We start from the raw sequence: 27,830 nt of genomic DNA, 5'->3' as shown, positions 1-27,830 counted from the left end.
GAGTTGTCATTTGTGTTTCCCACTAGCCGTAGCTGTTTCTTATATACGAGAAATGGTGTCGTAGAATTAGTCGATTAGCTATTCTATGCGTATAGAGCGCACAAGTGTGTGACAAATAACGAAAATTTTCGCATTTCAACATTTTCAGTGATTTTTATTTGTTTTTTTGATGATCTATCGAAGTGAGTATTTGTCTTTTCCTAATATACCAATTGCAGTAAAAGTCCGTTATAACGACAGTTCTCGCAATTTAGAAGAAAATTGTCGTTATAACGAAATTTTCGTTTAAGCGAATTTCCATTTTTTTGTCTCTGTATGTTTATAAAATTGCAGAAACTTGCTTCTTACGTTAAAACGTATTTTAGAACAGTTATTTTTATCCTTTGGTCCGCGGGCCCCTGGTTCTCCGTATGTACTTTGTAAGAGGTCCGCGGATTCACTTTCATTTACTACCATTACATGAATGACATACATTCGAACCCCGTTGTAACGCCACCATCCGTCCCAAGGAATTTTGGCACTATATCGGATTTTATCACGTATCAGCTTTTTAGCCTGTACCAGTGTCATCAAACTAATGCAGGCTTTTTAGCTTGTATCATGGGTTTTATCACGTACTAGCTTTTCAGCCTGGACCAGTGTCTTCAAACCAATGCGAGATCTCCGTCACGTACATTTTTATCTGTATTCATGATGGTTATTTTTTGAAATACACATATGCTATAAAAAAACTTACGCATCTTGAAAATGAAAATAATCAGCATATTCTTAATAACAAATTATAACGTACTGATTACGATAGTTACTTTATCATATCAATACATGGCTATGTGTGAAATAGCAAACAAAAGAATTTTTTTTTCCTCATGCATATACAGGGTGATTATAAAAAAACTATCCCGACATATGGGCCCCTAACTATCATACCATTCAGAGAAACTGAATGAAATTTTGGCATAAGGTATTTTGATGTATGCGCTCAAGAATGATATGGAAAACAACAGTGTCACTCTAACAGTTACGGTTACAGTGAGAAAGTTTCGAAAATATCAAATGGCAACACCAAGTTTTTTGTATTGGACTGTGATCTCCATTGTGAAAAACCCTAAATAGCGTTCGAACGGCAACTGTAGCATGAAAATCACCGGCGGTAGATAGGCTAAAAGTGAGGACAACCAATAAGGACAGAGAAGCAGCATAAAATAAAGCATTTTATTGTGTTTCACAAATTTTCCACATGACCTTGTGGAGGACTAATCAGGCTGGGATCTCAGCCGAAGAAACGGTGTGACGAATGAAACGAACATTAATGCTCTGGTAAAGTCACGGCAAAGTCCTTTTTACTTTTTCCTTGCCTAGCTCCGGGGATTTTCGTGCTACACGTGCCATTCCAACGCTATTTAGTGTTTTTCAGTATGGAGATCGCATTCCAATACAAAAAACTTGGGGTTGCCATTTGATATTTTCGAAATTTTCTCACTGTAACCGTAACTGTTAGAGTGACACTGTTGTTTTCCATATCATTCTTGAGCGCATACCTCAAAATACCTTATGCCAAAATTTCATTCAGTTTCTGTGAATGGTATGATAGTTAGGGGCCCATATGTCGGGAGATAGTTTTTTTATAATCACCCCGTACACAAAGCGAAATTTACATCTATGCCATTGTTTTACGCTTCACGTAACATTGGTTTATTAACATACGTACTTTTAATTCCTTGACAACAATAAATTTTATCTTATTTTTATATGATCATTTGTTTTGGCGCAGTTTGAACAAATTGGTCCTTGCGCCACAAAAGCCAAAACGGAATAAAATTTATACCAATTTTAATTATTTAATATTTTTTCATCTTTATATAGTTCTCTATCCTTTTTTTTAATTATTAAAACCCAATATTCAGAGACCGAACAGTACATTTCTATGGGCAAACGAACTTTGTTTCCACCGAGTCACGTGGTTTCCTTGCATTAGATGTCACTGCCGTCGCGGCGGCTGGATGCTTCCAATATAAGCTCGATGCACGCGACTTGTTCCAATACCTTCTAAAGCTTGCTCTAGAAGGTGTTGCTTGTTCTCACTTACCAGCCAATACGGTGAGACCATGGTGAATCTTGTTACGTCAGAGAGCAGAAATCACTCTTCCTGCCCAAAATAATTAATTTTTAATATTACTAACCGGCTCGGAAGGACATGTTGAGTTTTTTAAAGCCTATAATTATTTAATTATGGGATCCCGATTTTGTCTAAATTCCCCTATTCTGACGACATACACGCACTTCACTTCACACATACAAATATGATCTCGTCTTTTCTTCTTCACACAGGTTCCCAAAGGAGCCCATTTTGAGGGCGGCTGATGTCTGAAAGCAGATAGGTCCCGCCATAAATCTTTTCAACTTCGCTACTTGTTTATCGTTTCAAGTCATTTCCAGTGGACGGCTAGCTTAATGCTCTTTTGTTACTCACTTGTTTTTTTTTTCAATTAGCACTCACGCAGGTCGTCATGTTATTTTATTTCTATACACTGCTGACTAAAATTATTTGCAATAATAATTCTGTAGCGTTTGGTCAGAACCTGATATCTCCAAAAAATGTCTTTTTGATCTAGTGATAGGTCTTGTTAATTATAACTAATTAGAAGTGAGATAAATGCACAAATACGTGCGTACGGCTAAACAACATTCCGAGGTATGATATTTTCATTTGCATTTGTGTGTATGATTTATTTCTGATTTTTAAATGACAATGAAAATGCTATAACTAAAAAATGTGATTTTGGGGTTATCATGTTCTGATCAAACACTACAGAATTATGTTCTTAGTTTGAAAAATAAGCCGTGTAAAAAAATATGGGGTTATGGAGTCGCTACATGCATGAATATTTTTCGTTTTTTCATTCAATCTTAAGGAAATCACTGATGTCAATCCAAGAAATGGCCATTTCCCGTGGATATAAGTCCGAATCAAGTAGCGATTCTACTGGACAAAAAGATTTAAAGTCAGAGGTATTGGAACTTTTCACTTCTAATTACTTTCTCCGTTTGTTATTTCTGTAATTTCATGCGTATTTTCATGCGTAAATTTCATTTTATGGGAAATGTGTTAACAGCATCTTTTGTTCAAGACCTATTTCTAGTCGATTCCCGTTGTAGCGAGCTTCAAGAGGGCAAAAAATTTAGTTATTTATAACGGCGAGTACGAATACGAATGCATAATATATCATTATATAGGGTGCATAGTCAACTCCTCTCGCAGCAAATTACTGACGAACCGTTTATGTCTCACACCCATACTCTCTATTGAAAAAAGTTCCCAAATAACGTGTAGACTTCAGATACGTCATCCATATTGCAAGGGGTTGTATAGTTATTAAAATATAAAATTTAACTTTGCATACGGATACCCTGTCCTCAAAAACTCTATTTTAAAGTTATGGTCATGTCTCTCTTGAGGCTGATATTTTATTGTGTACTTTCCCAACGTTTCTCCAATTTCCGAATTCAAATACCTGAGGGAATATTGCCCTTGGAAACGTGGAATCTTTTTTGTAGACATCAAGAGAGACAAGGCAACAATTTTCTAATTGTGCTTTTGGGGAGAGAGTGTCCGTATAAGAGGTTATTTCAATAACTATACAACCCCCTGCAACATGAATGATATATCTGAGTAATACACGTTATTTGGATACTTTTTCCTAGTTGAAAGAATGCCTCTAGGGTCAACGGTTCACCAGTAAAATGCGGCAAGGTAAGAATTAAGTAATCACCCTGTATATATTCTTATTTTATTCGGTGTGTATTTCTTTTTGCATTTTAATATCATTCAATGTAGATTCTACCTTTCAGCTAGTAGAGCACGATGGCAAGCTTCGGAAATGCACGAGGATCAATAAACCCATGATACCATTAAAGATAGCATTATTCCTCTGGTATGGAGGTAAGCGTACAGTAATAGAAAGTATTCAGTTTCTGTATTTTCGCTGAAAGAGTGTCAAACATTTTCATTTCAATGCACAAGTTATACAACGAACAAGTGATTCTAAACTAAAAATGTTTTTCTTTTGTATTATCTCACAGGAGCAGCAATAACCTTGCCATTCTTCAACTTATACATACTTCAACTTGGCATATCCGTGTCGCAACTGTCTTTCATGCTTGCGTTGAATCCAATACTTCAGTTCATCGGCCCACTAATCTCTGGAATTATCGCCGACAAGCTGGGAAGATCTAAACCCGTGTTAATCGCTAACTTGATATTAGTAGTGATAGTTATGAACAGTATACTTCTAGTGCCGGAGATAAAAACAAGAAAATGCCTCCTAACAGAATTAGCCGAAATTCAGTGTAGTCCGAACGTTTCTGTTAGGATTTTAGGAAACAGGACGCACTTGATGAATAGTTCCCTGGAATGTTTCGTACGATGTGATTCGAATGAAACCCTATATCATATATTTCCATTCAAATCTAATGCCGAAGAAAATCCCATCCTGAATACAACGAAACTGATTCCGAACTCCTTAAAAAGGACCTTTCGTGAAATGGGCATTGAAATCACTGCACAAAACGCTACGCGGATCAATTCTGAATCTTTTTGTCAGTCTGTGGTGAAAGATGAATGCATATCATTCTGTGGCAAAGATGGAGAACCGAACACTTCGTGGATAGAAATGAAATGTCCTCGGGTAGAGGATAACAGTATTTTAGTCGTAGCACTCTGTACAATTATATCTTGCATGTTTGCCGCTGTTATTTCAAGCTGCTACAGATTCACGGATGTGACATCAATGTTCATGGCCGAAACCTATAATTCACACTTCGGTCGTGAGAGATTTTGGTCGATGCTGGGTATAACCTTGATGTCGCCTTTCGCAAGCTACCTAGTCGACCTAACGACAGAAGAAGGAGAGCCTAGAAACTGTGCAACTGCGATCTATTTCGTTGATGGAACTCTTGTCTTTCTTATGTTGGCCGTTTATAAATTGGATGTGCGAATTTACGCACCAGGTCGTAATATGACAGAAAATGCCTTGAAGCTATTGAAAAACCCGGATATAGTGGCGTTCGGCCTGTCTCTACTCGTGTTAGGCACCGCTTCAATATTCACGAAATTTTTTTCATTCATCTATCTCGATCGCCTAGGCTCACCGAGTATACTTATGGGACTCATACTAGGCATGAACAGCATATGTGGACTTCCTTTCCTACTGACATCAAACTGGTGGATCCGAAAACTCGGCAGTTTGAACCTGCTGCTGTGTGGTTTTCTCGCCTATGTGTTCGTATGCTTGGGTTATTCGTTCCTGCAGAATCCATGGCACGCTTTAATCTACGAGACATCCGCTATATTCACATATCATCTGCTGTGGGTAGCAGTTATTATTCACAGTCATGAAGTAGCACCCGAGGGTCTACCTGCAACGGTTATCTCGTGCGCCGGTGGCATACACTGGGCTTTAGGTAACCAGTATCTTAGTTTCCCCATTGTGAAAAAAAAAAATCACGCTCTCAAATTTACTTAATCAAAAATTTTTTATGATAATTTTAAGAGGATTTATTGAATTAAAGCATTTTAAATTTAGGAGATTAAATGTCTAAAATAATTTATGACTTCATTTTCGTCTTGGCCGCGGTAGTGATCCGACGTGTTCTTATCGCGCTCCGATAATGACCAATATCGGTGATTTTATCGGAAACCGTTGCCGAAGGATTATCTGTGGCGTCGGTGCGCCATTTTGTGTTTTCCTTTGTTCTCGTGAGTTTTATTAAGGGTGTTTATTTTTTGGATCAAACTCTGCGGTGTTTTCTTTATTTTCCCAGATTGTGAGTTTAGTTTGATTGTCTCTTTAGTTTGATTTTGTCACTGGATTTTTAGAAGGACTTCCATTGTTGGATATTTGCGCGATTACTTTTTCTTATTACTCTCAACTTTTTTAATTTTCATTTTGTATTTTTTATCGACTTAAATTTTATTTTCATTTCATTTTAATTGTACTTTCGCCAGGTTTGTGGCCGTTGTTTATTTGTCGATAATCAATTTCTTTGCTCACGTGCTCGTATAGGAGGGAATACCTCGTTCTTTGTTTCCTACCATTTTTGTGTTTTTCCGCTTCTTTGACATAATTTCGTGAGTTTTTTGGGCGGTAGTGTTAACGAGCAGTGTATAATTTTTCCCGGGTATTGTCAGTATAGTTTTTTTTTATTTTGGATCCTTTTCTTTTAGTATTAGTGAATAGATAATTAGCTAATACTAATAAGTATAATTTGTACTTTGTACCTTTTTATTGGTTGTGTTGCATTCGTTATATTCTTTATATACATATTTATTTATTCCTCCTGATTTAGTGTTGAGCACTTCATTTTACTTAATTTTTTCGTACAATCTTTTACGTCTATTTTGCATTCTAATGTAATTTACGTTATTTTAATTTCCTTTTTTAACGTTTCTCACTTTCCTATTTTATAACTGTTATTATCTTGTTTTTATAGCAATAGTGTTAGTATGCCTCGAACTCGATTAGTGTTGAGTGTGTAGGGCTTGTGACGGGAGGTTACCGTGATCTAGGAGATAGTAACTGATAGTTTCAACTCTAAGGGGTGTTTGGATAGGGCAAGGTTGGAACTCGAGGTCGAAGCGTTAAGAGAGAGATTGGGTTTTAGAGAGCCCGGTTATTACGGAGCCACCTGTCGTTGAAGAAGCAATCTCAACGAACAAAGACAGTTTAGAGGAAGAATGGGTGGTCGTGGACGAGGTAGAGGGGGATAGTGATAGGGATTTAATCATCGGTGATTCTATGGTTAGGGAACAGAATGTGTAGGGATTTTCGGAGTTTCTAGGACTGTTATTTTCCTGGGGGAAGATTAGCAACGTTCGAGGCGTTTTTCATCGTTGAAAGTTGCCCTTGCGGGTAATTCTGTGGGTGGGAACGAATCAGGTAGGAGCGAATATTAGACAGTCTCCCTCAGAGTACCGGGAGTTACTGTTATTCGGTAGGGAGGGGGGTTGAGATGTAGCAATGATTCCAGTACTGCCAAGGGGTAGTAGGGATATAGGAGTAGGATCCACCATTTCAATTTAGGCCTGAAGGTCATTTGCTCCTCACTTGGGGAGCTTCATTGGAGCATTTACCGATAGGTGGCTTCGTTGGGATGGGATTCTTCTGAATAGGAGGAGTTCTGGGAGGTTTACGATAGGCTCAGGTCAGGTTTTTACTCCCAGACCACGTAGAACGGCAATGCGGGTTAGTTAATGATATTAATAACAGTATTGACTGAGAATTATCTACCTCTGACTTGGATGGCTTCTCGCTTGACATTAAATCACAGGGCAAATTAAAATTTGTGATAATAAATACCAGGAGCTTGGGTAATAAGAAAGATTTTTTAGAAACTATGATGGTTGTTGAGGGCCTGGATCTTATAGCCATTACAGAATCTTGGGCAAACGATGGGGATGAATCTTTCTTACACATCTCAGGATACGATGTTTTTTTTAAGAAATAGATCTGATAAGAAAGGGGGTGGAGTGTTGATATACGTGATATCATGTTTGAAGGCTAGAGAGTGCAATGTGCTGAGAAGTGATATTGAAACTATACGGGTTGAGCTTGAAAACAAAAGACGTCATAAACTTATTGTTGGGGCTTATTACAATCCACCGAATAGGAATCCAAACTACATTGCCAAACTACATGATAAAATTTCCTACATGTGTAAGCGTAGGAGGGTTGTCATACCGGGGGATTTCAATTACCCGGGTTTAGATTTGGAAAATCTTTCAGCTAGAAATCAATATGAAAGAGACTTTTATAGTTGGCACTCGAGACTCGTTTGTATCAGCATGTATCAGAAGCTGCTAGGGGTATTGCTATTTTGAATTTAGTTCTCACTAGCTCCGATGTTTTTTTTTAACATGTTTCGGGGGAGGACGAGTTTTCTTCCAGTGATCATCGTGTTAGTTTTTTATGTAAGTCTTCTTCGGGTAAGGTTAATAACAAAAGACTGGTTCCTTGTTTTCAGACAACTAACTTTAATGTTTTGATAGAGAGGTTAGCGGAAGTTATGAAAGACCGGTTGGACTCAGTCGGGGTGGTAAGTCAAAGGGAAAAAATTTGTACGAAGCTATCTTCGGTTTTGCACGACATTTCCTTTGTTCGAAAAAAATTGTGTTTGTACATCGCACCCTCTATGGTTCACGGATAACGTGCGGAACCTTTACCTTGAAAAGAAAAGAGCATCCAGAGAGTATAAAAGTGGACGAGGTGACCTATCATTGTTTACTGATAAAAGAAGACTGTTGAAGAAAGCGATAAGGGATAGTAAAAAGGAAATTGAATCTAGGTTGGCAGATAACATTGACTCTGACCCAAAATCATTTTTTAGATACGTCAATAACGGATGTAAGAGGACAGTTGGTCTCCTCTCAATAGGAGGGTCTAGGGTTAAGAACAATGTAGGCATATGTAGTGCTTTCAATGACTTTTTCCGCATCGGTTTTTAATAGAGAAAATCATATTCAATGTACGGGTGTTGCATGGGGTTATAAAATCCTCAATAATTGAATTGGAAGACGTGGAGGTACTAAATCTTCTAAGAAATGTATGTGCAAGCAAAGAACCAGGACCAGGTGATATCTATTCCAGTGTCCTCAGGGAATGTGCTAATGAATTGTTGGGGGCCAGCCGCACGGATATACAGGAGTAGTGTTGCTGTTGGTATCGTCCCAAGAGATTGGAAACTTGCTAATAGTGTTCCGATATTTAAGACGGGTAGTAGAGAAGCTGTGTCCAATTACTGTCCACTGAGTTTGATGAGCTCCCTCTCGAAAATTTTGGAAATTACCATCAAAAGGCAGTTTGTGAAGTGGATAGACGAAAGTAATGTATTGTCGGATAATCAGCATGGGTTCAGGAAGAGTAAGTCATGTGTAACTCACCTCCTATGCTTCTATGATCACGTAACTAAGGCTTTGGGTAGGAGCAAAAATGTAAATGTTGTTTACCTTGATTTCCAGAAGGCATTCGATCGGATCCAACATGGTAAACTCTTGAAGCGTTTACACGTCATTGGAATTAGGGGCAACTTGCTGAATTTGATAGAATCGTGGTTAAGAGATAGGTCTCAACGAGTTATGGTGAACCGGGAATTCTCTGGTTGGACAGACGTCACAAGTGTAGTTCCTGAAGGAAGTGTCGTTGGCCCTCCCCACCCCCCTTACTTTTTTCCCTTTTTATCGATAAACTCTATCAGGGTATCGATGGGATTGCTAGCAAATTCGTAGATGACGTGAAAGTGATGGGGGTAGTCGGGTATCAAAGCGGTAGAAAATTGTTCCAGATCAACTTCAACAGGATTGCAGCATATGCAAATGAATGGAGCATGACGTTTAGAGTGTGGAAAGGGCCTGGTCGCTGATTTTGGTTCGAACAACACACGTTTATCTTACGAGTTGAATGGTGTCACTATCCTGTATGCAACTAGGGTCACTAATTTGGGAAATTTCACTGACGAGTGGCTTAGGTTTTCCGGACACTGTTCAGTGGTGGTCGAAAAATCGAATAGAATGCTTGGTTTGATTTTCAAAAAGGTCTCTTCGCGTTCTTCAAATGTCATTCTTCGGCTTTTTCGAGGCTTGGTTCGTCCTGTACTGTAGTACGCTATAAGGTTTTGGAGACCATACCTACAGCGGGACATATACATTGAAGGGGTGCAGAGAAAAGCTACGCGTGTTCTCGTTGGTTTGGTAAGGGAAAATTCTAAGTTATGGTGTCACAGGGAACTTTTCAGAGGTAGTGAATTTTTACACAATTGTCACGTTTAAAAAGAAGTACGATAAACATGTTCGGGTAAATCGAGAAGCTGTCCATACTTAGAATAAGACAACCATAAATACATTGTATGGGCATTATATAATATTTTTTTCATGTATATATGTTGTTTATATACAAACATGTATATCATGTATATATGTTGTAAACTACACATTATATAGTTTTTCTAATTGCATTTTTAATTGGGTTGCTGTGTTTTAGTAACATATGGCATCCATATTTGTTATGGGCATCTTTTTCTCAGTCACCTCGTTAGGCATTTTGCCTGTAGTGGTCTTGTATTTGTATTAGTATGTATTTGGTAACACAAATACTGTGTTAATTTTTTTTGTGTGATCTTTAGGTAGAGGTGTCGGCAGTCTTTTCGGCGGTCAAGTTATGAGCAAGTACGGTGGGAGATGGGCGTATCGATTAATGGCCATCCTTTGTGGATTCTCCGGTGTTGTTTATGGTGCCTTCCTTCATTTCCGGAAAAATAAAATTAATCAGGAACGAAATGCCACAGGTAATATGACACGTTCATTAGTGCACAAGGTGATCTGGAAAAGAGTTCAGCCTATTCGAAATCACCAAAAGTTTTCACTTTGTAATCGATTGAGACCAAAACCTTATCGAGAAGATTAAATTCATGAATGACTGTGTATATCTTGGGATAGCTGCAGTTTCCCTGTGTCTCCTGAGGCCGAAAAAGAAATTCCTATTTTAAGTGCAATATTCGCTTAGATATTCGAATTCAAAATTCGGATAGAAGTTGAGAAAAAACAGCGTAAATGAGGGAAAAGAGCGTGATTCGTTAGTTTTTACTCTCCTTTCATGACTTTCCAATTCTTGAATTCAAATATCCTAGCAAATGATATGAAAAGCACTTAGAAACATGGAATTTTTTTCTGTTGGCCTCAGGAGGGGCTACTACAGGGCTAAAATTTTCTAATTGAAAATTTGAGGACGTGGGGACCGTGGCAGGTGGTAGCACCAGAAATAACACGAAACAAGCGCAATGCTGACAACATAAATACATTAAGGACACACATACTCTCAGAACGCCCATTCCGGCATGTACGAATTCGTTAGAAATTTTGTAGAGCCATATGTACGAGGGGTGTGTGCACTGTTAAGTAGTAGTAGTAGTAGTCTCTTACGATGAATTCGATGCGAGGTGGCAAGGCATTGTGTAATCAGCTTAAGGTGGTCTTCTGTGGTTTCAAACATGAGTGAATGCCGGCGCTAGTATGGTATTTGAAAAATCTTTCTCCACAGAGAACAATCATGTTATCATTCAAAATCACGCATGATACGTACGGGCAATGACCTGCCGATTTGGTGATTTCGAATTCGGATGACCGGTGACAGCGCTTCTCGAAAATATAACAAGCGGTCCTCACAAAAACAGCCATCCTCATGCGAGGCACACAACATTTTTTTTTTGGCATGTACCATTTCGTTAGAAAATCAGAGGAACATTTACGAAGTGCATGTGGTGGTTTACTAGTAGCAAGCGTGTATCCAGAGGGGGGCGATCAACCTAGAATAACATGGGGAGTAAATTTGTCTGTCCTCTAAAATACGGGATGTTCAATACACCTATGCAACAAGTCGCTTGTCCGACTCATCAGTCTGCCTTCACTCCGTTTGGAGCTGTAGGCTTCTACCTCGGCATAATTCACATCTGAAGACGTCTGCCTTCGTTGAGACGCGGATCCATTGGGGGGCGGGGGGGGAGAGCGAGAGAGATCGCTCCTCTTGAGAGAGGAAGAATATTCGAAAATTTGTATGTCCCATAAAATACGGGTTGATTCAAAGAACTTACGCACAATTCGCCCCTCCCGACTCATCGTTCTGGATCAGAGCCTGACTAATAGTTGCTTTAAATGGTAATTATATGCTAAATGTGGTTTATATATATATATATATATATATACTAGGGGGGGCCCTGCGCCCCACTTCATCAACGTGCAAATGAAAAACAAATGAGAAAAAACGAAAAAAAACAAATGAGATACATCAAGTACCCCCCCAGAAAACTTCCTCATGGGGGTCCCCAGATTCAATTCGCTGAATTTTAGTGGGGCCCCAGACTGGATATATCTCGGGCTACCGATGTGTTGCAAATTTTACAATGTTAAACAACGAAAATCAATGAGATCAATCCAGGGGCCCCCCGAATTAGAACCTGTCAACATTTCCATGAGGCCCTGACATGGAAGCTTGTCAGACACCCCCTGTGAGGGGCCACGAAATTTTTCATTTCTATCAATTTCACAACGAATAAAATCCAGGGTCCCACATCCAGTAGCGGGGACACAATACGCAGATTTTTAGTAGGGAATCCAGACTGGATTTATCTCAGTCTTCCGCTGCGGCAAATTCTACAATGTTAAACAGAAAAGAATGACATTCATCCAGGGCCCCCAAAAAGAAACCTGTGAACATCCGGCCTCCGTACTTGGAAGCTTATCGGTCATCCCCCGCTGCAAGTGCCATGAAAATTTTTCATTTGTATTCGTTTTACCAACGAATAAAATCCAGGGCCCCAACCAATTACCCGGGACACCAATTCGCATACTTTTAGTGGGGCCCCAAACTGGCTTTATCTCGGGCTTGCGCTGTTGCAAATTCTACAACAGAAAAGAATGAGATTCATCCAGGGCCCCCGAAATGAAACCTGTAAACATGGGGCCCTCGACTTGGAAGCTTGTCGGTCATCCCCCGCTGCGAGTGCCATGAAAATTTTTTATTTGTATTCATTTCACCAACGAATGAAATCCAGGCCCTCCCACGCAACTAACCGTGACCGAATCGCAAATTTTATGGGACCCCCCACCCCAGACTGGATATATCTTGGGCTTGCGCTATCGCAAATTTTTCAACGTTAAAGCACCAAGAAAACAATGAGATCCATATCAAGGACCCCTGAAAATGAAAGCTTTTAACTTCCCCATGAAGGTATACGCGCAACCCCCCCCCCCGGGTACCCCGACCCTGTGTGTTGGGAGCCCTGATGTTGTATGTATATTTATACATATACATACCTCTCGGCATCACCCCCCCCCCAAAGGCAGGGCTGACAGGGGCCGGAACGATTCTTACACACTATAAATTAACCAAAGAGGGGCCTCTCGAAAAGCTGGTTTCGGGGCTCGCCATCTAAATTCCAGCCTAGGGGCCCTTGCTGTAGAATGTGGGAGTCTCTCGGTACATGCACGTAACATGGTCCCGATGGGTCAAATGGGTCCCGATGTATGCTAGAGTTAAATGAAAACTCGACCCAAAATCGTAACCGACTTCCGTAACACAAAAACGTCACCCACTTCCGTAACACAAAAACGTCACCCACTTCCGTAACACAAAAACGTCACCCACTTCCGTAACATAAAATCGTCACTAACTTCGGTTTCTTAGAAACAGGCCCTTTTCGAGTTTGTGATTTTATATTATACAGTATATATATTTATATATAAGTTTTTTTGTTTTTTTTCTGTACAGTTTTTTTGATGTTATGTTCGGTAAAGGTGAGGTCTAATGCAAATTTCAATTATTGGTGTGCTTTCGGTACTAAAAACAACACTTTCGTTTCCATTTTCTAGAAGAAGAGGACGAAGGGGGAAGTCAACAATATGAAGAGTATGGAAGAGCAGATAATTCTCGATTCCATCATTTATTAATGAGTGACAAATGATTAATCAAATTTTCAGATGACTCTGACGCAACAGTGGATCTGAATCTGAAACTTTCTGATTATCTTGATAATTTGTTCTCGGTTCGGATGTGTCGCGAAATATTGGTAATAAAACGTATTCCATCATTCACGTGGGATTATTACACGATAAAAGTTTTATGAAAGCTCTTTGATAAAACTTGAAAAAATTTAACCCATCAGCTTATCGGTTACATTCGCGTGAATGCGATCTATAAGCTTATTCCCTGCAAATTGTAGTGCCCACATTAATTTTTTTTTTTTTTTTTTGAAAACATCTAACAAAATATGTATCAAGCTTCATGGCAAAGGGGTATCTAAAAATCCAGTTTCACTTTCGATTATAGCGCATTTTTGTACCAGAGGTATCTGCTGTTTACTTGAAAAACACTAATTTTTAAACTGATGAATGGCGATGTGTTTCTTTTTTGTTTTTTTGGAAAAATTTAGGTTAAAAATTATTATTTTGATGACATTTATTATATTTAAAGTCAGTTACAGTGAAATTTTATACAGTGAAACATCGATTAATATATACCTAGTATACAGGGTGCATAGGTAACAGGGCGTATGGCATTTTACTGGCGAACAGTTGATCCTAGATACCATACTTCCGATTAGAAAAATTATCCAAATAACGAGTGGACCTCAGATATGGCATTTATGTCGCATTTATGTTGCAAGGGGATGAATATTTATTAAAGTAAAGACGTTAACTTTTTATACGGACATCCTGTGCTCAAAAACCCAATTAGAAAATTGCTGCCCTGTCTCTCCTGATGCCAACTAAAAAAAAATTCCACGTTTCGAAGTGCAATATCTACTTAGATATTCGAATTCGAAACACAGAGGAAAATTGGGGGGAAACGACATTAAATACTGGTAAAAAGGTTTATGTACCGGTGGCGTGGTGTGGAGTTTTTTGGTGGTCGGGTTGCGGCTGTTGTGGGACTTGGCTGAGGATGTTTAGTTGGGGTCTGAGGGGTGCGAACGTCCTGGTGGTGCCGGGTGGCGATGCTGGGCTATTGTTGGGCTGGGAATGGGGGCGAGAGAGCTGGCGAGGGGCACCCTGGGGTGGTGTGGTGGCTTCGCCTGGCTGATACACCGGTAGGTTACTTACCTACATTGTGTTTTACAGTGTGGGATAATTTCAACAAAAAACTTTTATCAAACGAATTTCCTCAAGAGGAGAAGTGGGAAAATATTTTATTGTTATCAGTTATATCCAGATACAGAAATTGTTGACATCAATCACATCACGGATATTTTATCTCTAATGCAATGGTTCCCAACCTTTTTTTCTTCCCCTACTTCCAGATCAATGTGTGGCTTACCTTCCCGCACCCCCCTTGGATAATACGCTTTTTATCTGTTTGAAAATTCTGGTTTTTTTTTTTGTGTAATTGATTACATTAATTAGCCAATAATTAATTTCTATGAATTCCTTTACTTATTGTTTAATGTCTTTTTTGCTATGGCTAATATTCAATTTTGGCTTCGTTTTTGTTTTTGAAAATTAATTCAAAAACGAAACTGAAAAAAAAACAATTTTTCAAACATGTTTATGAGATTTGGGGGAAAAGATTCATTGAAATGACTTATTGACTGACTTCATTCTTGACTTATTGATTCCAACCGCAGCAACTATAAATTGATGCTTCTTTGACACTTGACTGAAGTTTTTATCGTTTTTCTTAAGTCACGTGCGTTCACGACAGCATCAATTCTAAGCACAACATGCTAATAACACGAGGTAAACAAACCACGAAATAGTTTAAGTAAGTAATGATATTTTGTTTTTTTTTGACGTGCGGAAACGTTTTCAAAATGATGCCGCGTGTGTGGGGAGGCAAACGCGTCCAATGAGCGGCAGTTTCTGTTGAAGCAATTTCAAACTTCCATAACTCCATCAGAACATAAGCATAGCGCTACCATCTTGGTCTCGTTATAGCGAGTATCATTTTTATATTTGTGGTAACCTGATCTCAGCAACTGTGAATGCGCAAAATGAACCAACGATTTTCGATTTTTTTTGGATTCGACATGTGTCTATAAATGGGATCATATCTCAGAAACTACTTATCCAATCCCAGTGAACCAAGTCTTGTTTTGAACAAGAATATATATTCTATAACTCATTTTGAGTACTAAGTTTGTATATATCTTAAATACTTAAAAAAATACAAGGCTGTAAATTTAAAAAAGTATGCAAAATTTCGCAATACATGAGTGAAAAGTACAACCAAAATAAGAAAAATCGGGCCCGAATGCGTAGAAAACAAAATGGCGAAGAGAATGACATCAAAAACGCCGGGCAGCACCCTAAACGAACGCGAAGTACTTCCCCGAATATAAGCAACGCAAACGCGCAACTCTGGTGGCATCTGACGGGATTTAATCAAGTATGGGAGTGTATTTTGTTGCTGATGAAATGAATAGATCAACGGAGATCGACCCCCGACCCATTGGACCCACTCGGCATTCCCGATATGGAATATCATCGCCAGACTCCCGACAACAACCGCTTTGAAGAAGTTGGAAAACGTTCGTTCAAATTTCAAAAGAAACCTAGATCCACGAAAACCAATGCAAAGGAGACTATTTAATAATTAGGAAACCGAGCCCCTTAATAAAACCTTTTTCTTCCACACCTCTCGTTCTACACTTCACAGTTATGCTTTCTTAGGCCTCCATTCTCGTTTGCATACCTGGACAACATCTTTCGTTCTCGGGGGGAGGGGGGCGGGCTTCATTACCGTTTGCGGGCATAGACGACCCCTTTTGTGGTCCCGGGAAAGAATCCGCATTCGTTCCGATTCTTAGAAATGATATGCTCACACAACTTCGGTTTGCACTTAGTTAGTGCAAACCGGTTAGTTACTGTCGCAACACTGACAATTTCAAATTGCCTTTATTAGAGAGTATCATTTAGGGCTAGGATTTTTATGCACTGAAAATGAAACGTCGTTACTGATTGGTAAAAAAAAATACATGAAATTCAGGGTTTTTCAACCAATCAGCAACGACACTGAATTTTAGGGGAATAAAAAATACTAGCCCTTCAACGACACTGGTTGGTGGCTGTAAATAAATAGATTAATCATGTGAATCGGTGATGGTAACTTGGGCATAAATGCACTTTTTAACAGGTTTTAGGGCATATAAAAATCCTAGCCCTATTAATAATCATACATATTTGTGTCATTATTTTGATATTTTTCTTTTTTATATGTGATTTATATTTAAAAAAATACTCATTTATATTATTTTTCCAGTAATATTTGTATTTTTTTTCTCGTTGTAATTTTTTGCCCTGTTTCAAATTACAACATTACATGTTTCAAGGTACAAGACCCAATGTTTTACCTTGGAACATTTTTACCCGCACTTGAATCCATATCTCATGGTTGTAATAGAACAGAAAGGTAATTTAAATATCACCAGATGTTTCATACATTATACAGATACTAAAAATGGATTTAGATAAACTTCACAGTAAAAACTGTGCGGTAAGAAAATTTTGAAAAATAAGGTTCTAAGGTATATAACAGTCTTCCCCGTGCAACATAATCATTGAATCACGAATACGTTGTAATACACACGCGCGCGAACTGAAGGACGAGGGAAGAACTCTCAGTTTATTACACCTGTGTGTGTGTGTCAGCCATCTCGTTGGGCATTTTGCCTGTTGTGGCGTTGTATTTGTGCTTGTGTTTTCTTTTAATTTTTTTTATGTAGGTCTATATCCATGTGATTCGAATAGTGTGAATTGTTGAGCAGCGATTTTCTCAGTTAAGCGGAAGCAAAGTTACGGGGAAAAAACACCCAAAACTCGGTGTTGTTCATTGCGGTTTCCGTCGCGTATAGCGCAGAAATTAATAACAACTGATTTTGTTTTCCAAAGAAGGTGAGCACTTCGTTGATTTCTGTGGTTTTGTTCATGTTGTGGAAAAGTATTTGCTGTGTTTTTATATGGTAATTGCATGTTTAATTTGTCACTTGAAATTTAGATTTGGATGAACGTGAATGATGGCGATACGGGAATATCAAGTAAATGCTGTTTGTGAGCAAACACGTGCTTCAAAAACTGTTTTCTGTACCGATGGATATTATAGAAGACACGAAAGTATCAACGAAATACAGGGCGGCAGCAGCAGCAGCAACACGTTTCAGGAGAATGGAAGTATAACGGTACTGTAAGAAGCTAATATTTTTCTACGAATGTTTGATTTTTTTTTCCCAACTTTTTTATGAACAGGGAGATATTAAGTACATTTCTCTGTATTTTAGCGGTATAAAAATAAATGTGTGAAATACTTGAAGATCAATATCCCGATGGTACCGTTGAAGGCATCCTTGTTTCTTTGGTGGGCATGTAAGTTGGGTTTTTTTTTCTCATGAAATAGAATTAAGCTTTGCTGAAATATGAGGTGAAGTCAGTCAAAAATCATGAGTCGTTATGGTATTTCAAGGAGCTCCAGATCTCTTAAGTCTGGGGTTCCCAATCTGTGAAACCTCTTAGAATGTGACACGAGCTATTCAGAATTGATAAGTAAAAAGTAAGCAGTGATGGCGGGGTGAAAAAAAATGTCATAAAAAATTTTCAAAAATTGTTGTGGGATAATTATACAAGCCCTCTAAATATTTTTAGTAATTCGAGCACCTACCACGCAATTTCTAGTGGGCAAGATGCCTACACATTTGTAGAACATGCACGCTTCCTACATATTTTTGAGGCTATGCACAACTTCTACACATTCGAATGGATACGCAAGTATAATATTTTTGGCTTCCCCCACCCCGTCATCAAAAGTCGTGTGATCTCCCCTTCTCAGCTAGACTTAGCTCTTCCCCCCCCCCGACCTCCAAACGCATATTGGGATCAGAAACGTGCATGGGGGCACTAGCCCCCCCCCCCCCCAGGTGATCAAAAAAATATTAATTTTTTTTTTAAATATTATGATCTCACAACATTACCACGAGATCTCTGTAGGATCTGTCCAAATAATTTTCTGGTACTAGTAGACATCCATGATGCCCAAACCGGGATTCGAATCCAGACCTGCACAGTCAGAATTTAGTAGTTAGTTCCCTAACCACTCGACTGTCAGGCGGCGAAAAACTGCCGATATTTAAAAAACATATATTAAAATGTAAAAAGAAAATATACATTTAAATACTATTTGAAGGCTAAGAACACAAAATTTCTCTTAAAGAAATTCATTGCGACCACACCCTCCCCCCCCCAAGCCTTTTGTGCCCCTTCCAAAGGTCGATCCTTTGCGTACGCCTCCGAATGGATTGTCCTTTTTCTGACAATGCTGTAGTGAACATTGCTATGTATGAACAGGGATTATTTTTCACATGAATATAAACTCGTGATTGCCAATGTGGGTTCTACGTCCCACAGGGGAACAATATGATTTTTCAAGGGGGGGGGGGCAATTTGATTTTTTAAGGTAGCAATCATGATTTATGAAAATTCATATTTGATGAAAAATAATCGCAAAATTCATGAAATATTTGATAAGATAAAGATTTAGGAATTGATGAGAATTCATATTCAATGGAAAAAAAATTAAAAATTAATGAAAATTAGTGCTTGATAAATATATTAAATGATAAGGAAATAATTTCAGAATTAATGAAAATTAGTGCTTGATAAATATATTAAATGATAAGGAAATAATTTCAGAATTAATGAAAATGCATATCTAATGAAAAAATAATTTCCGAATTAAAGAAATTCATAACCAATGGAAAAAATAATTTAATAGCAAGCCCCCCTATATGTATATTTCAAAGGGTCCACAAGCCTTTTATGGGCATATTTAAAAGACAAACACATTTCAGGGAATACGCAACCACGTTTCTTATGCATTTATACACTGCTCAAAACAATTAGGGGAGCAAGCAAAAAAGTGAAGAAAACCGTGCGAGACAGCCACGTATTGGCATACAATGGATAGTACACGCGTATCAATGCGCAATACAGAAAAAAGACGTGAAAAAATTTGGAATTAAGCTTTAATTCTTTGAAAATATGGAAAAAACATGAAAAGATGATTTAGGGCAACAATTCGGTTACATGTAAACGATAAAAAAAAGTACTGTTTAGACATGATGCATGAGTTTTAATAGGGCGTGTGGTCTCCTCGAACAGCTAAGACTGCTGCACACCTGTTTGCCATGGATGCGATGAGGTTATCGATCAGAATTTGGGGAATACTGTTCCACTCCTCAAGAAGTGCAATCTGCAAGTCTCTGACAGTAACAGGCGGCCTTGGTCGCGCAGCAATGCATCGTCCGAGCATGTCCCAAACATGCTCGATTGGATTCAGGTCAGGAGAGCACGCTGGCCATTCCATACGCTGTATTGTTTCAGCTTCAAGCATGTTCTCCACCAGACGAGCTCTATGTGGTCGGGCATTATCATCCTGGAAAACAAAGGAATCTCCAATGGCTCCAGCGTAAGGGATGACATGAGGTCGCAGTATCTCGTCTGCATACCTTCGGGCCGTCAAAGTGCCATTCCGAATGATATGCAGGTCCGTACGTCCGCCTATGCTGATTCCACCCCATATCATCCAACCAGCTCGTCTGTATTGTGACCTTTCACGAACGAATGCGGGGTTATTTCGGGTGCCCCTGTCCCTCCATACCAGAACACGTCGGGTGTCACACTCCAGACTGAATCGGGACTCGTCTGTAAACAGCACTTGGCTCCAATCACGTTGCTCCCAATCTCGATGTTCAGCAGCCCATCTTCTTCGGGCCGCACGCACAGTGGCGTGGGGTCAACGGAATGCAGACCATTGGCCTACGTGCATAGAGTCCTCCCACATGAAGCCGATTACGTACTGTTTGGCTGGACACCCTTCGTCCTGTTGCCAAGAGCAACCATCTTTGCAGCTGCGTAGCATTCTCTGTTCTGTTTCGACGGGCTGTTAACCGTACATACCGGTCATCAGTTGCTGTAGTGGCGCGTGGCCGACCTTGCCCTGGTCGACGTCTAACATTTCCTGTTTCTTGGAATCGATTCCACAGCCTTGCAACAACACCTCTGGCGACTCCAACAGCGTCCGCGACACTACGTTGTGTTTGCCCGGACTCCAGTCTGCCTATAACACGCCATGCCATGGATTCCGATAAATCACGTTGTTGAGACATCCTCAAGTCACCTTGTCTCAAAAAAAAATACTGCGCAATCGAATTTCACAGTTACGGCAGTAAAACAGACGTTTCTGCAACATCCCGATTTCTGCCCTTATCTCCTTTTTCTGGTTTTTGACGTCATGAACTTTGATTTGCATATGAAGTTTTCTTCTTCCGTTTCCTGCTAGGCTTTAAATTATGGATGATTCATTTTATGTTACTCATCGGTATACATCTTTGCGTAATTTTGTTAAAACCATGTGCTCCCCTAATTGTTTTTAGCAGTGTAGTTGGTACGCAAGCTTTCTTCACGTTTCCGGGAAGGGGGTGGGGTGTACCTAAATCATGATGGAAAGTTGGGTGCCGCTATTCCAAATCATGGGTGCACAAACTATTCGGCTCGTAGGTCATGTTTCCATATACAGTAGAACTTGGTTAATTCGAACTTGGATTATTAATTGAAATTTTGGATAATTCGAACTTTTACGAACTCTCCATAAGTTTTATTTCTAATTTTAATGTTAAAAGTTTTTGTTTAATTCCAACAGTTATCGAATATTTTGGATAATGCGAAGTTGGAGGGAGAAAAAAACCATGGTTTTTGTATGAGAAAATTTCTACAAGAAGCCAGACTTTTACTTTTTTTAGATGAAGTGGTTAAACAATAAATTTTTAAAGAATAACTAAAGTTTGAAAATTCTGTTTTTTTCTCTACTCTTTCTTTGATAAGTTAGTGCCCATTTTAACATTGTTTAGCTGGAGTGCATCGAGACTGTGTACCACTTGATACCGACTATAGCTCTTCAACAAACAGATCAAGGTGTAACACATTCAAAATCTGAATTTTTTTTTTGTTGTCATTAAGAGCATGGAATGTATCGGAAAGTTCGGATTGTAATATACAACCTCTGACAATAAAGTTCGGTGAATGAAGTCAGAACGGCCGATCTGGCAACACTGGCGAAGCAAAACGCTGCACATGCGTAGCGGCAGGTGTTGACCATCTGCCGCCACCGTTGTTCAGCTGAGCGTCGTTTGTGATCCGTCGAACTGCTTCTTGTTTTGCAACATCGAAGTCTTGTGGAAAATTATCCGGAACACTATTCTCTACTCAAATTCTATGTGTTAAAAGTATATATATATACGTATATATATGTAATTGTCCAAAATAATTATGTAGGGGGGGGGGGGAGATTGTTTTAAAATCACACATTATGTATTGCATAGTCACTTCAAGCATTACATGCAATCAATGTGCGTATTTTCAATGCGAATTTATATGTTGAAAAGCAGTATTTAAGGTTTCTGACGTGACATGCATCAAAAACCTGCCAACCCTGGTACCACTTGATACCGATTATGGCTGTTCAACCAAACGAACACAAGGTGTAACACGTTCAAAATCTGAAGTTTTTTGTCGTCATTAAGAGCATGTAATGTATCGGAAAGTTCAGATTGTAATACATTAATGAAGGTATATATTTTCTTGATATCACAAAGACTTGATGACACTGGACTTCGAATTAACCAAGTTCGATAGTAGTATAAAGTTCGTCGTTGAAAATCTTTTTTTTAACGAACACTTAGCTAATCTCCCAGATAAGTTCACAGAGAAATGAGGAAAATATCTGTAAGTTAAAATTCCTTTACAGCGAAATTTCGTTTTAACGAAGTGATTTCTTCGGTCTTTTGGAGTTAATTATACTGGGATTCGACTGTATTATAAATTACTGAAATATTAAAAAACAGTTTCTTAACTATGATAAAATTTCAATAATTCATAATAATTATCCAATGTGAATGTTGATGATTAAGTTGCAATTTTTAGTCATTTTACAGATCCATGATAGATTAATTGGATAATTCGAACTTTTGTCCAATGACTTTGGACTTCGAATTAACCAAGCTCGATAGTAGTATAAAGTTCGCAGAATTCACTCAACATGCAACGACAATATCTTTTTAAATATTTTACACGAAATGTTGTAATCTATCTTTTCAGGTGGGGGACTGTTACTGACTTACTTCAACCTCTATTTACTCCAGCTCGGGATAACCGTTTCACAGCTATCCTTAATGAACGCGACGGCTACATTTGCTCAATTCTTCGCTGGCACGATACCTGGCATTATTTCCGACAAGATAGGACGTTGTAAACCAGTATTAGTCGCTAATCTTGTCTTGATGGCAATCACTGTGAATAGCGTATTGCTCGTGCCTTCTGTGAGAGAAAGAAAATGTTTCTTGGATGACGTGGAAATCCAATGCAATCCTGAATTCAAAGCAAAGGATCCGAACAGCATATCTGTTGCTTATACGTGTTTTGTACAATGCGAGTCAAATATCACGTTCTACCATGTCTTTAGTCTACTTGAAAATCTTAACGGTCCAAATCAATTCATCCCACAAACGTTCAGGGATGGATTCAATAGGACAGAAGTAGTTTCCAGCTCTAATACGTCAAGAGAAAACTCGACAGTGTTTTGTCAATCGATTCTTAAAGGCATTTGCTCATCATTCTGTGATGGCGGAGACGGCGATATTCCGATCGAAATTCAATGTCCGAACGTCGAAGACAATAGCATTTTGGTGGAAACTGCCAGCTTCGTTATCATTTTTTTCATGAATGTATTCAGATCTAACACTTACAACATCATAGAAGTGACTTCAGTATTCATGGCTGAAACATATGGCTCTGATTTTGGCCACGAAAGGTTCTGGGCGATTCTAAGCATGGTTCTGATGCTGCCTCTCGCCGGCTACCTCATCGACTTGACCACACCGGAACAGGGTAGTTCGAAAAACTATGTTCTTCCGTTATGTCTGTTCGATGGCATGCTCGCCCTACTGATGATATTCGTTTACAAGCTGGATATTAAAATCAACCCGCCAGGCCGCAACATGATGAAAAACGGTAAATTGCTAATGAAAGATCTAGACGTTATGGCTTTTGTTTTGGCAGTGCTCGTACTCGGAATCAGCTCAGCTTTCGCGAGAATGTATTCGTTCATCTATCTTGATCAGCTGGGTTCACCTGGCATCCTCATGGGACTCATGATGGCTGTCAATAGCATCTGCGGACTGCCGTTTCTATTGACGTCTGACTGGTGGATTCGTACTCTTGGCTGTTCGAATATTGTTCTGTGTGGTTTTCTCGGTTGTATCTTCTTTTGCTTGGGCTATTCGTTCCTGGTGAATGTGTGGCACGCTTTGATCTTCGAGACATCGGCCATATTCACATACCACCTTCTTTGGGTAGCTGTCGTCAGACACAGTTATGAAATAGCCCCTGAAGGTTTAGCTGCTACGGTTATAACATTGGCGGCTATAATCCACTTTGTTCTCGGTAAGGAAAAAAAACCCCCAAGTACTCCATATTGTTTTTGTTTTTTTTTTTGCACCAGGGTCCTTGGAAATATTTTTCGGTCCGTGAGCTTTGGATGAGTAAACAATTTACTCATTGTTTTCAAATTGCTGGGAAAAAATTTTGTTAAGGGGTCCCTGGCCTTCATTTTATTCGTACACGGGATACGCGAAACAAAAAAGTCAAGAGAACACTTGTTTTAGATTAAAACCTACCTACCGTATAGGCATATACCAGTATATATAAGCCAAGTTATTTAAAATACGTTCCTACATTAGAGTGGTTGGTTCATGCCTTTTTCGTGGAGAAATAATTCAAACTGAATTTTACGATACTCGATTTAAATTGTAACTCAATTCATTTCAACAGATGTGCACAAATTCCGCCCCGTGTTCCTAATGGTACGAACGTAGTGACGATGGTTGCCGATCCCTCCAAATCAACGCTGTTACGGATTGGTTAAAAACCTGAATTTCAAGTTTTTTAACTAATCACCAACGGTGCCGACTACCAGAATTAGAAACCAGCGTGCGCTATGTTGGTGCCCTAAGGCGACGCACATAGTGAAGCGACCAAGAGGTACGAGAATGGGGAAGGGAATTAATGATGGAAATAGTTGCATAATTTTATTATGCGCCCGACATACTCGGGAAGCCAGACAAAGGAGAGGAAAGAGGCAAAGAAAATTGGAAATTTTTTCCTTTTTTTCCCCCCTTTCCTTTAAAATAAAGGCAAGAGCTTCTACGGAGAGAGAGAGGGATCATCATCATCATTACACCCTTCTACATTTCAGAAGCCCTCTGGTCATTTTTTTCTATCCTCCTCCTCCTGACAAATGTGCGAACATATCTTCTTCCACCCCAGGCGATTTATTTCTTCTTAGTCGCATCTCGTTCCTCGTATCTCTTCGTCCCAGTATGTGTACAGCCTTTTAAAATTAATTATGGGCCCATAAAGTACATCGAAGAAATTCCACAGCTTTAACTAAGCATTTTTGGAAGCTGGAATAGGCAGATGGATAACTTGAAGTTTAAAGGGGGGGGGGTTAATCGAAATACTTATCGCCAATATAAAAGGAAAAAAAATATATTCATTTCTACGTTTCTTTAAATCTAGATTTGTTTCTTTCATGAGTCGCGCTGGAAGTCGCCATATTGGTTAACTTAGACACGGTTTGCGTGTCCCTCAAAGAAAGAGGGAGATATCGCATGATCCAAAAAGCCTCATTGAAGAAAACCCGGGCAGCGCCGGGTATTAAAGCTAATTATAAATAATACTGTTAGCATTAGAGAAGTGACAAACCATTGTGATGCATATACATGTGTGAAACGCATTGTTAAGGAACCACGGTAAGCATTCCGAAAGGGGATTATTGAGGCTCAGAAACCATTGTTGCCTGACAGATTTTTGCCCATTCGGGCATGCCCAGCTCTGACAAACTTTTAAGAAAGTAGACTATCGTTCAAGTCGGGTTCTGCTTCGTATACATATACAAAATTTGGCGACAATAGATCTAAAATTGTCGATTATAGAGAACATACAGACACAGACACACACAGAAAATCAATTTTATATACAGTACAGTCTCGTTTATCTGACCTTCGCTTATCCGACATTCCGTATTATCCGTATTATGAAGAGATATCGATGTTTTTCAGGAAAGGAAGATTCATCTCTGCCCGGTCGTATTAACAATGGAGAGTGACGTCTTTCGTCATATACTGCCATCTGGTGGCCCTAATATCATCTGAGAGCTATTAGCAGAATGTTGCCACCGTCCATTGTACGGAGCCATTCAGCATATACAATATGCTCCAAGGAGAAGAATATCTATCTGTCTTCATAGCTTAGTTGGTAGAGGGCTCGGTCCGATTACCCGTGAGGGCAGAGATGGATTTTCTTTTCCTGAAGCATCGACATCTCTCCTCAGTCAGTCAGTTTTCCGTATCTGTTGTACCTCCCTATTATCCGACGTTCTGCCGGCCCCTTATGTCGGATAAAGCGAGACTCTACTGTATATAGATTTTTTTTTAATAGAAGTATAGTTATCCTATATTGATGAATTGTATGATTCAAACTTTTTTTGCTGTCCCCTTGAGGTTCGAATTAACCAAGTGCGACTGTATTTGTTTCATTTCGAGTTAATTTGGATTTAATAAATCTTCAATTTCAATATCTAGGTAAGGCCGTAGGAAATCTCATAGGCGGTCAAATGATGAGCAAGTACGGCGGAAAGTTAGCCTTCATGTCCGTGGCGGTTCTTTGCGGCGTCTTTTTCCTATTTTACGCCATCTTCTTGTACTACAGAAAAAAGCCAGTCAATCAAAATTCAACTGGAAAGAAGTAGTGGCTAATTATTTAATAAAATAAGATTGAATTAACTGTTCAAGGAAACACGAATTTTTGAAGCTCATTAAAATCAATTGAAATCTTTTGTTTCATGTTGTGAATTTTGAATTTTTTAAAAAATTGAGTGTCAGGCGCGGATCCAGGACGATGAGGTGGGAGGGGCGATTTGCTCGAGTTCCGGTCGTCCCGTATTCGCCAGAAATACGAAAGGAAATAACTTTGTCCCGTAAATACGGGACTTATATCTACGGTACTCCCCTTTGCTCCCACTAGTTCGCCCTCCTCATATTGCTCTGGATCCGCGCCTGGTCCTCCTGTTGTTACACCTATTGGATAAAAACGAAACTATCTGTTATTATTCTTAAAATGAAATGGTTGGTGGTTTTATACCGGTGTGAGCATGAAAATGTATTATGAAACTATGGATAGCTTCTCGATTTATCCCACTGTGTCCGTCTTACTTTTTCTTTGAACGTGTCAGTTGTGTTAGAATTCACGGCCACCGGAGGCAAGCGATTCCATTTATTCACAACCCTATTAGAGGAAAACTCTCTGCGAAACCACAACCTAGAATTCTCCCTTAACAATCGATGCTGGTGTCCTCTTGTCGAAGCAGTTTATTTGACATTTTTCATAAAGATTCCTCATTCCAGTCTAGATAATGTACATATTTTCCACATTAATGTTCCTTTTTTATCTCTAAGAGTGCTTTGTATTCATAAGATTTTTCTCTTATCACAAAAAAATGAGTAACTTTGCCTGGTTTTTTTCTCTTGTTTTCACTTGTTTTTCATATTAACTTCCTTCTGTTTACTTATCTTTGTATATTGTATTTTTGCACAATTCATCTATTTTTCGGGCTTTTTTATTTTTTGGGTAGACGTGGCTTTGTCTTCCTTGTATAGAATTATCGATTTGTAATTCTATTGCTTTAAACGTTTGTCAGACTCAGAGCAATGGTATACTGGGCCTCAACAATCACTTTTAGAATGTTTACTGAGGTTATCGTGGTTCCTTAACAATGCGTTTCAGACATGCATATGCCTTTACACACACAATGGTTTTGTCTCTCCTTTAATGATACCTGTATTATGTATGATAGTTTATGCCTTTATAATAGTTTGTCTGTTTTTCAATCGTCAGTGATTGAAAAAAACTATATGGTAAGGGGGAGGAGTAGTGGGTATAACCGAATAACTATAGCGGGTATTATAGCTAGTAAATAAATAAAACGTTCAGAAGAAAATCAACTCGTGACCCCTTTCGTAGGTTTTGGAATATAAGCTCCACTCCTCCTTCTACGAATTTCTGCCCTTTCCGCTCTCTTGTTTTGAGTTTCCGTCGCCATCGTTCGCTTCTTGAAAGTCTTTCTCCTGTCGTTTTCCAAATTTCTATCACCGACCCCCTCCCTCCACTGCCCTTTTTCTGGCACCCGGCT

General features: G+C 39.0%; 1 protein-coding gene across 1 annotated transcript; it reads left to right on the top strand.

The window, feature by feature from the left end:
• Positions 1-10: 10 nt before the first annotated feature.
• LOC149088663 (uncharacterized) lies at positions 11-26,477 on the top strand. Its single transcript, XM_089252178.1, has 9 exons — positions 11-182; positions 2,913-3,009; positions 3,850-3,940; positions 4,081-5,460; positions 10,174-10,335; positions 17,552-17,715; positions 17,815-17,899; positions 22,682-24,025; positions 26,224-26,477. The coding sequence occupies exons 2-9, from the start codon at positions 2,923-2,925 to the stop codon at positions 26,388-26,390; spliced, it is 3,480 nt and encodes a 1,159-aa protein (XP_089108304.1). The 5' UTR covers positions 11-182; positions 2,913-2,922; the 3' UTR covers positions 26,391-26,477.
• The last annotated feature ends 1,353 nt before the right edge of the window (positions 26,478-27,830 follow it).

Source organism: Pholcus phalangioides, unplaced genomic scaffold, assembly GCF_987345545.1.
Source record: "Pholcus phalangioides strain wild (caught in Gottingen) unplaced genomic scaffold, Ppha-v1.0 ptg000003l_1, whole genome shotgun sequence".
Taxonomy (NCBI): domain Eukaryota; kingdom Metazoa; phylum Arthropoda; class Arachnida; order Araneae; family Pholcidae; genus Pholcus; species Pholcus phalangioides.
The sequence above is the reverse complement of the archived record's forward strand: the minus strand, read 5'-3'. Positions and strand labels throughout refer to the sequence as shown.

What these genes read in the sequence shown, in the direction of transcription:
- LOC149088663 (XM_089252178.1), top strand. Translation starts at nt 2,923, where the DNA reads ATGTCAATCCAAGAAATGGCCATTTCCCGTGGATATAAGTCCGAATCA. An exon ending in AAAAAGATTTAAAGTCAGAG is followed by an intron (nt 3,010 to 3,849) that starts GTATTGGAACTT and finishes TCTACCTTTCAG; the next exon opens with CTAGTAGAGCACGATGGCAA. An exon ending in CTTGTTTCTTTGGTGGGCAT is followed by an intron (nt 17,900 to 22,681) that starts GTAAGTTGGGTT and finishes CTATCTTTTCAG; the next exon opens with GTGGGGGACTGTTACTGACT.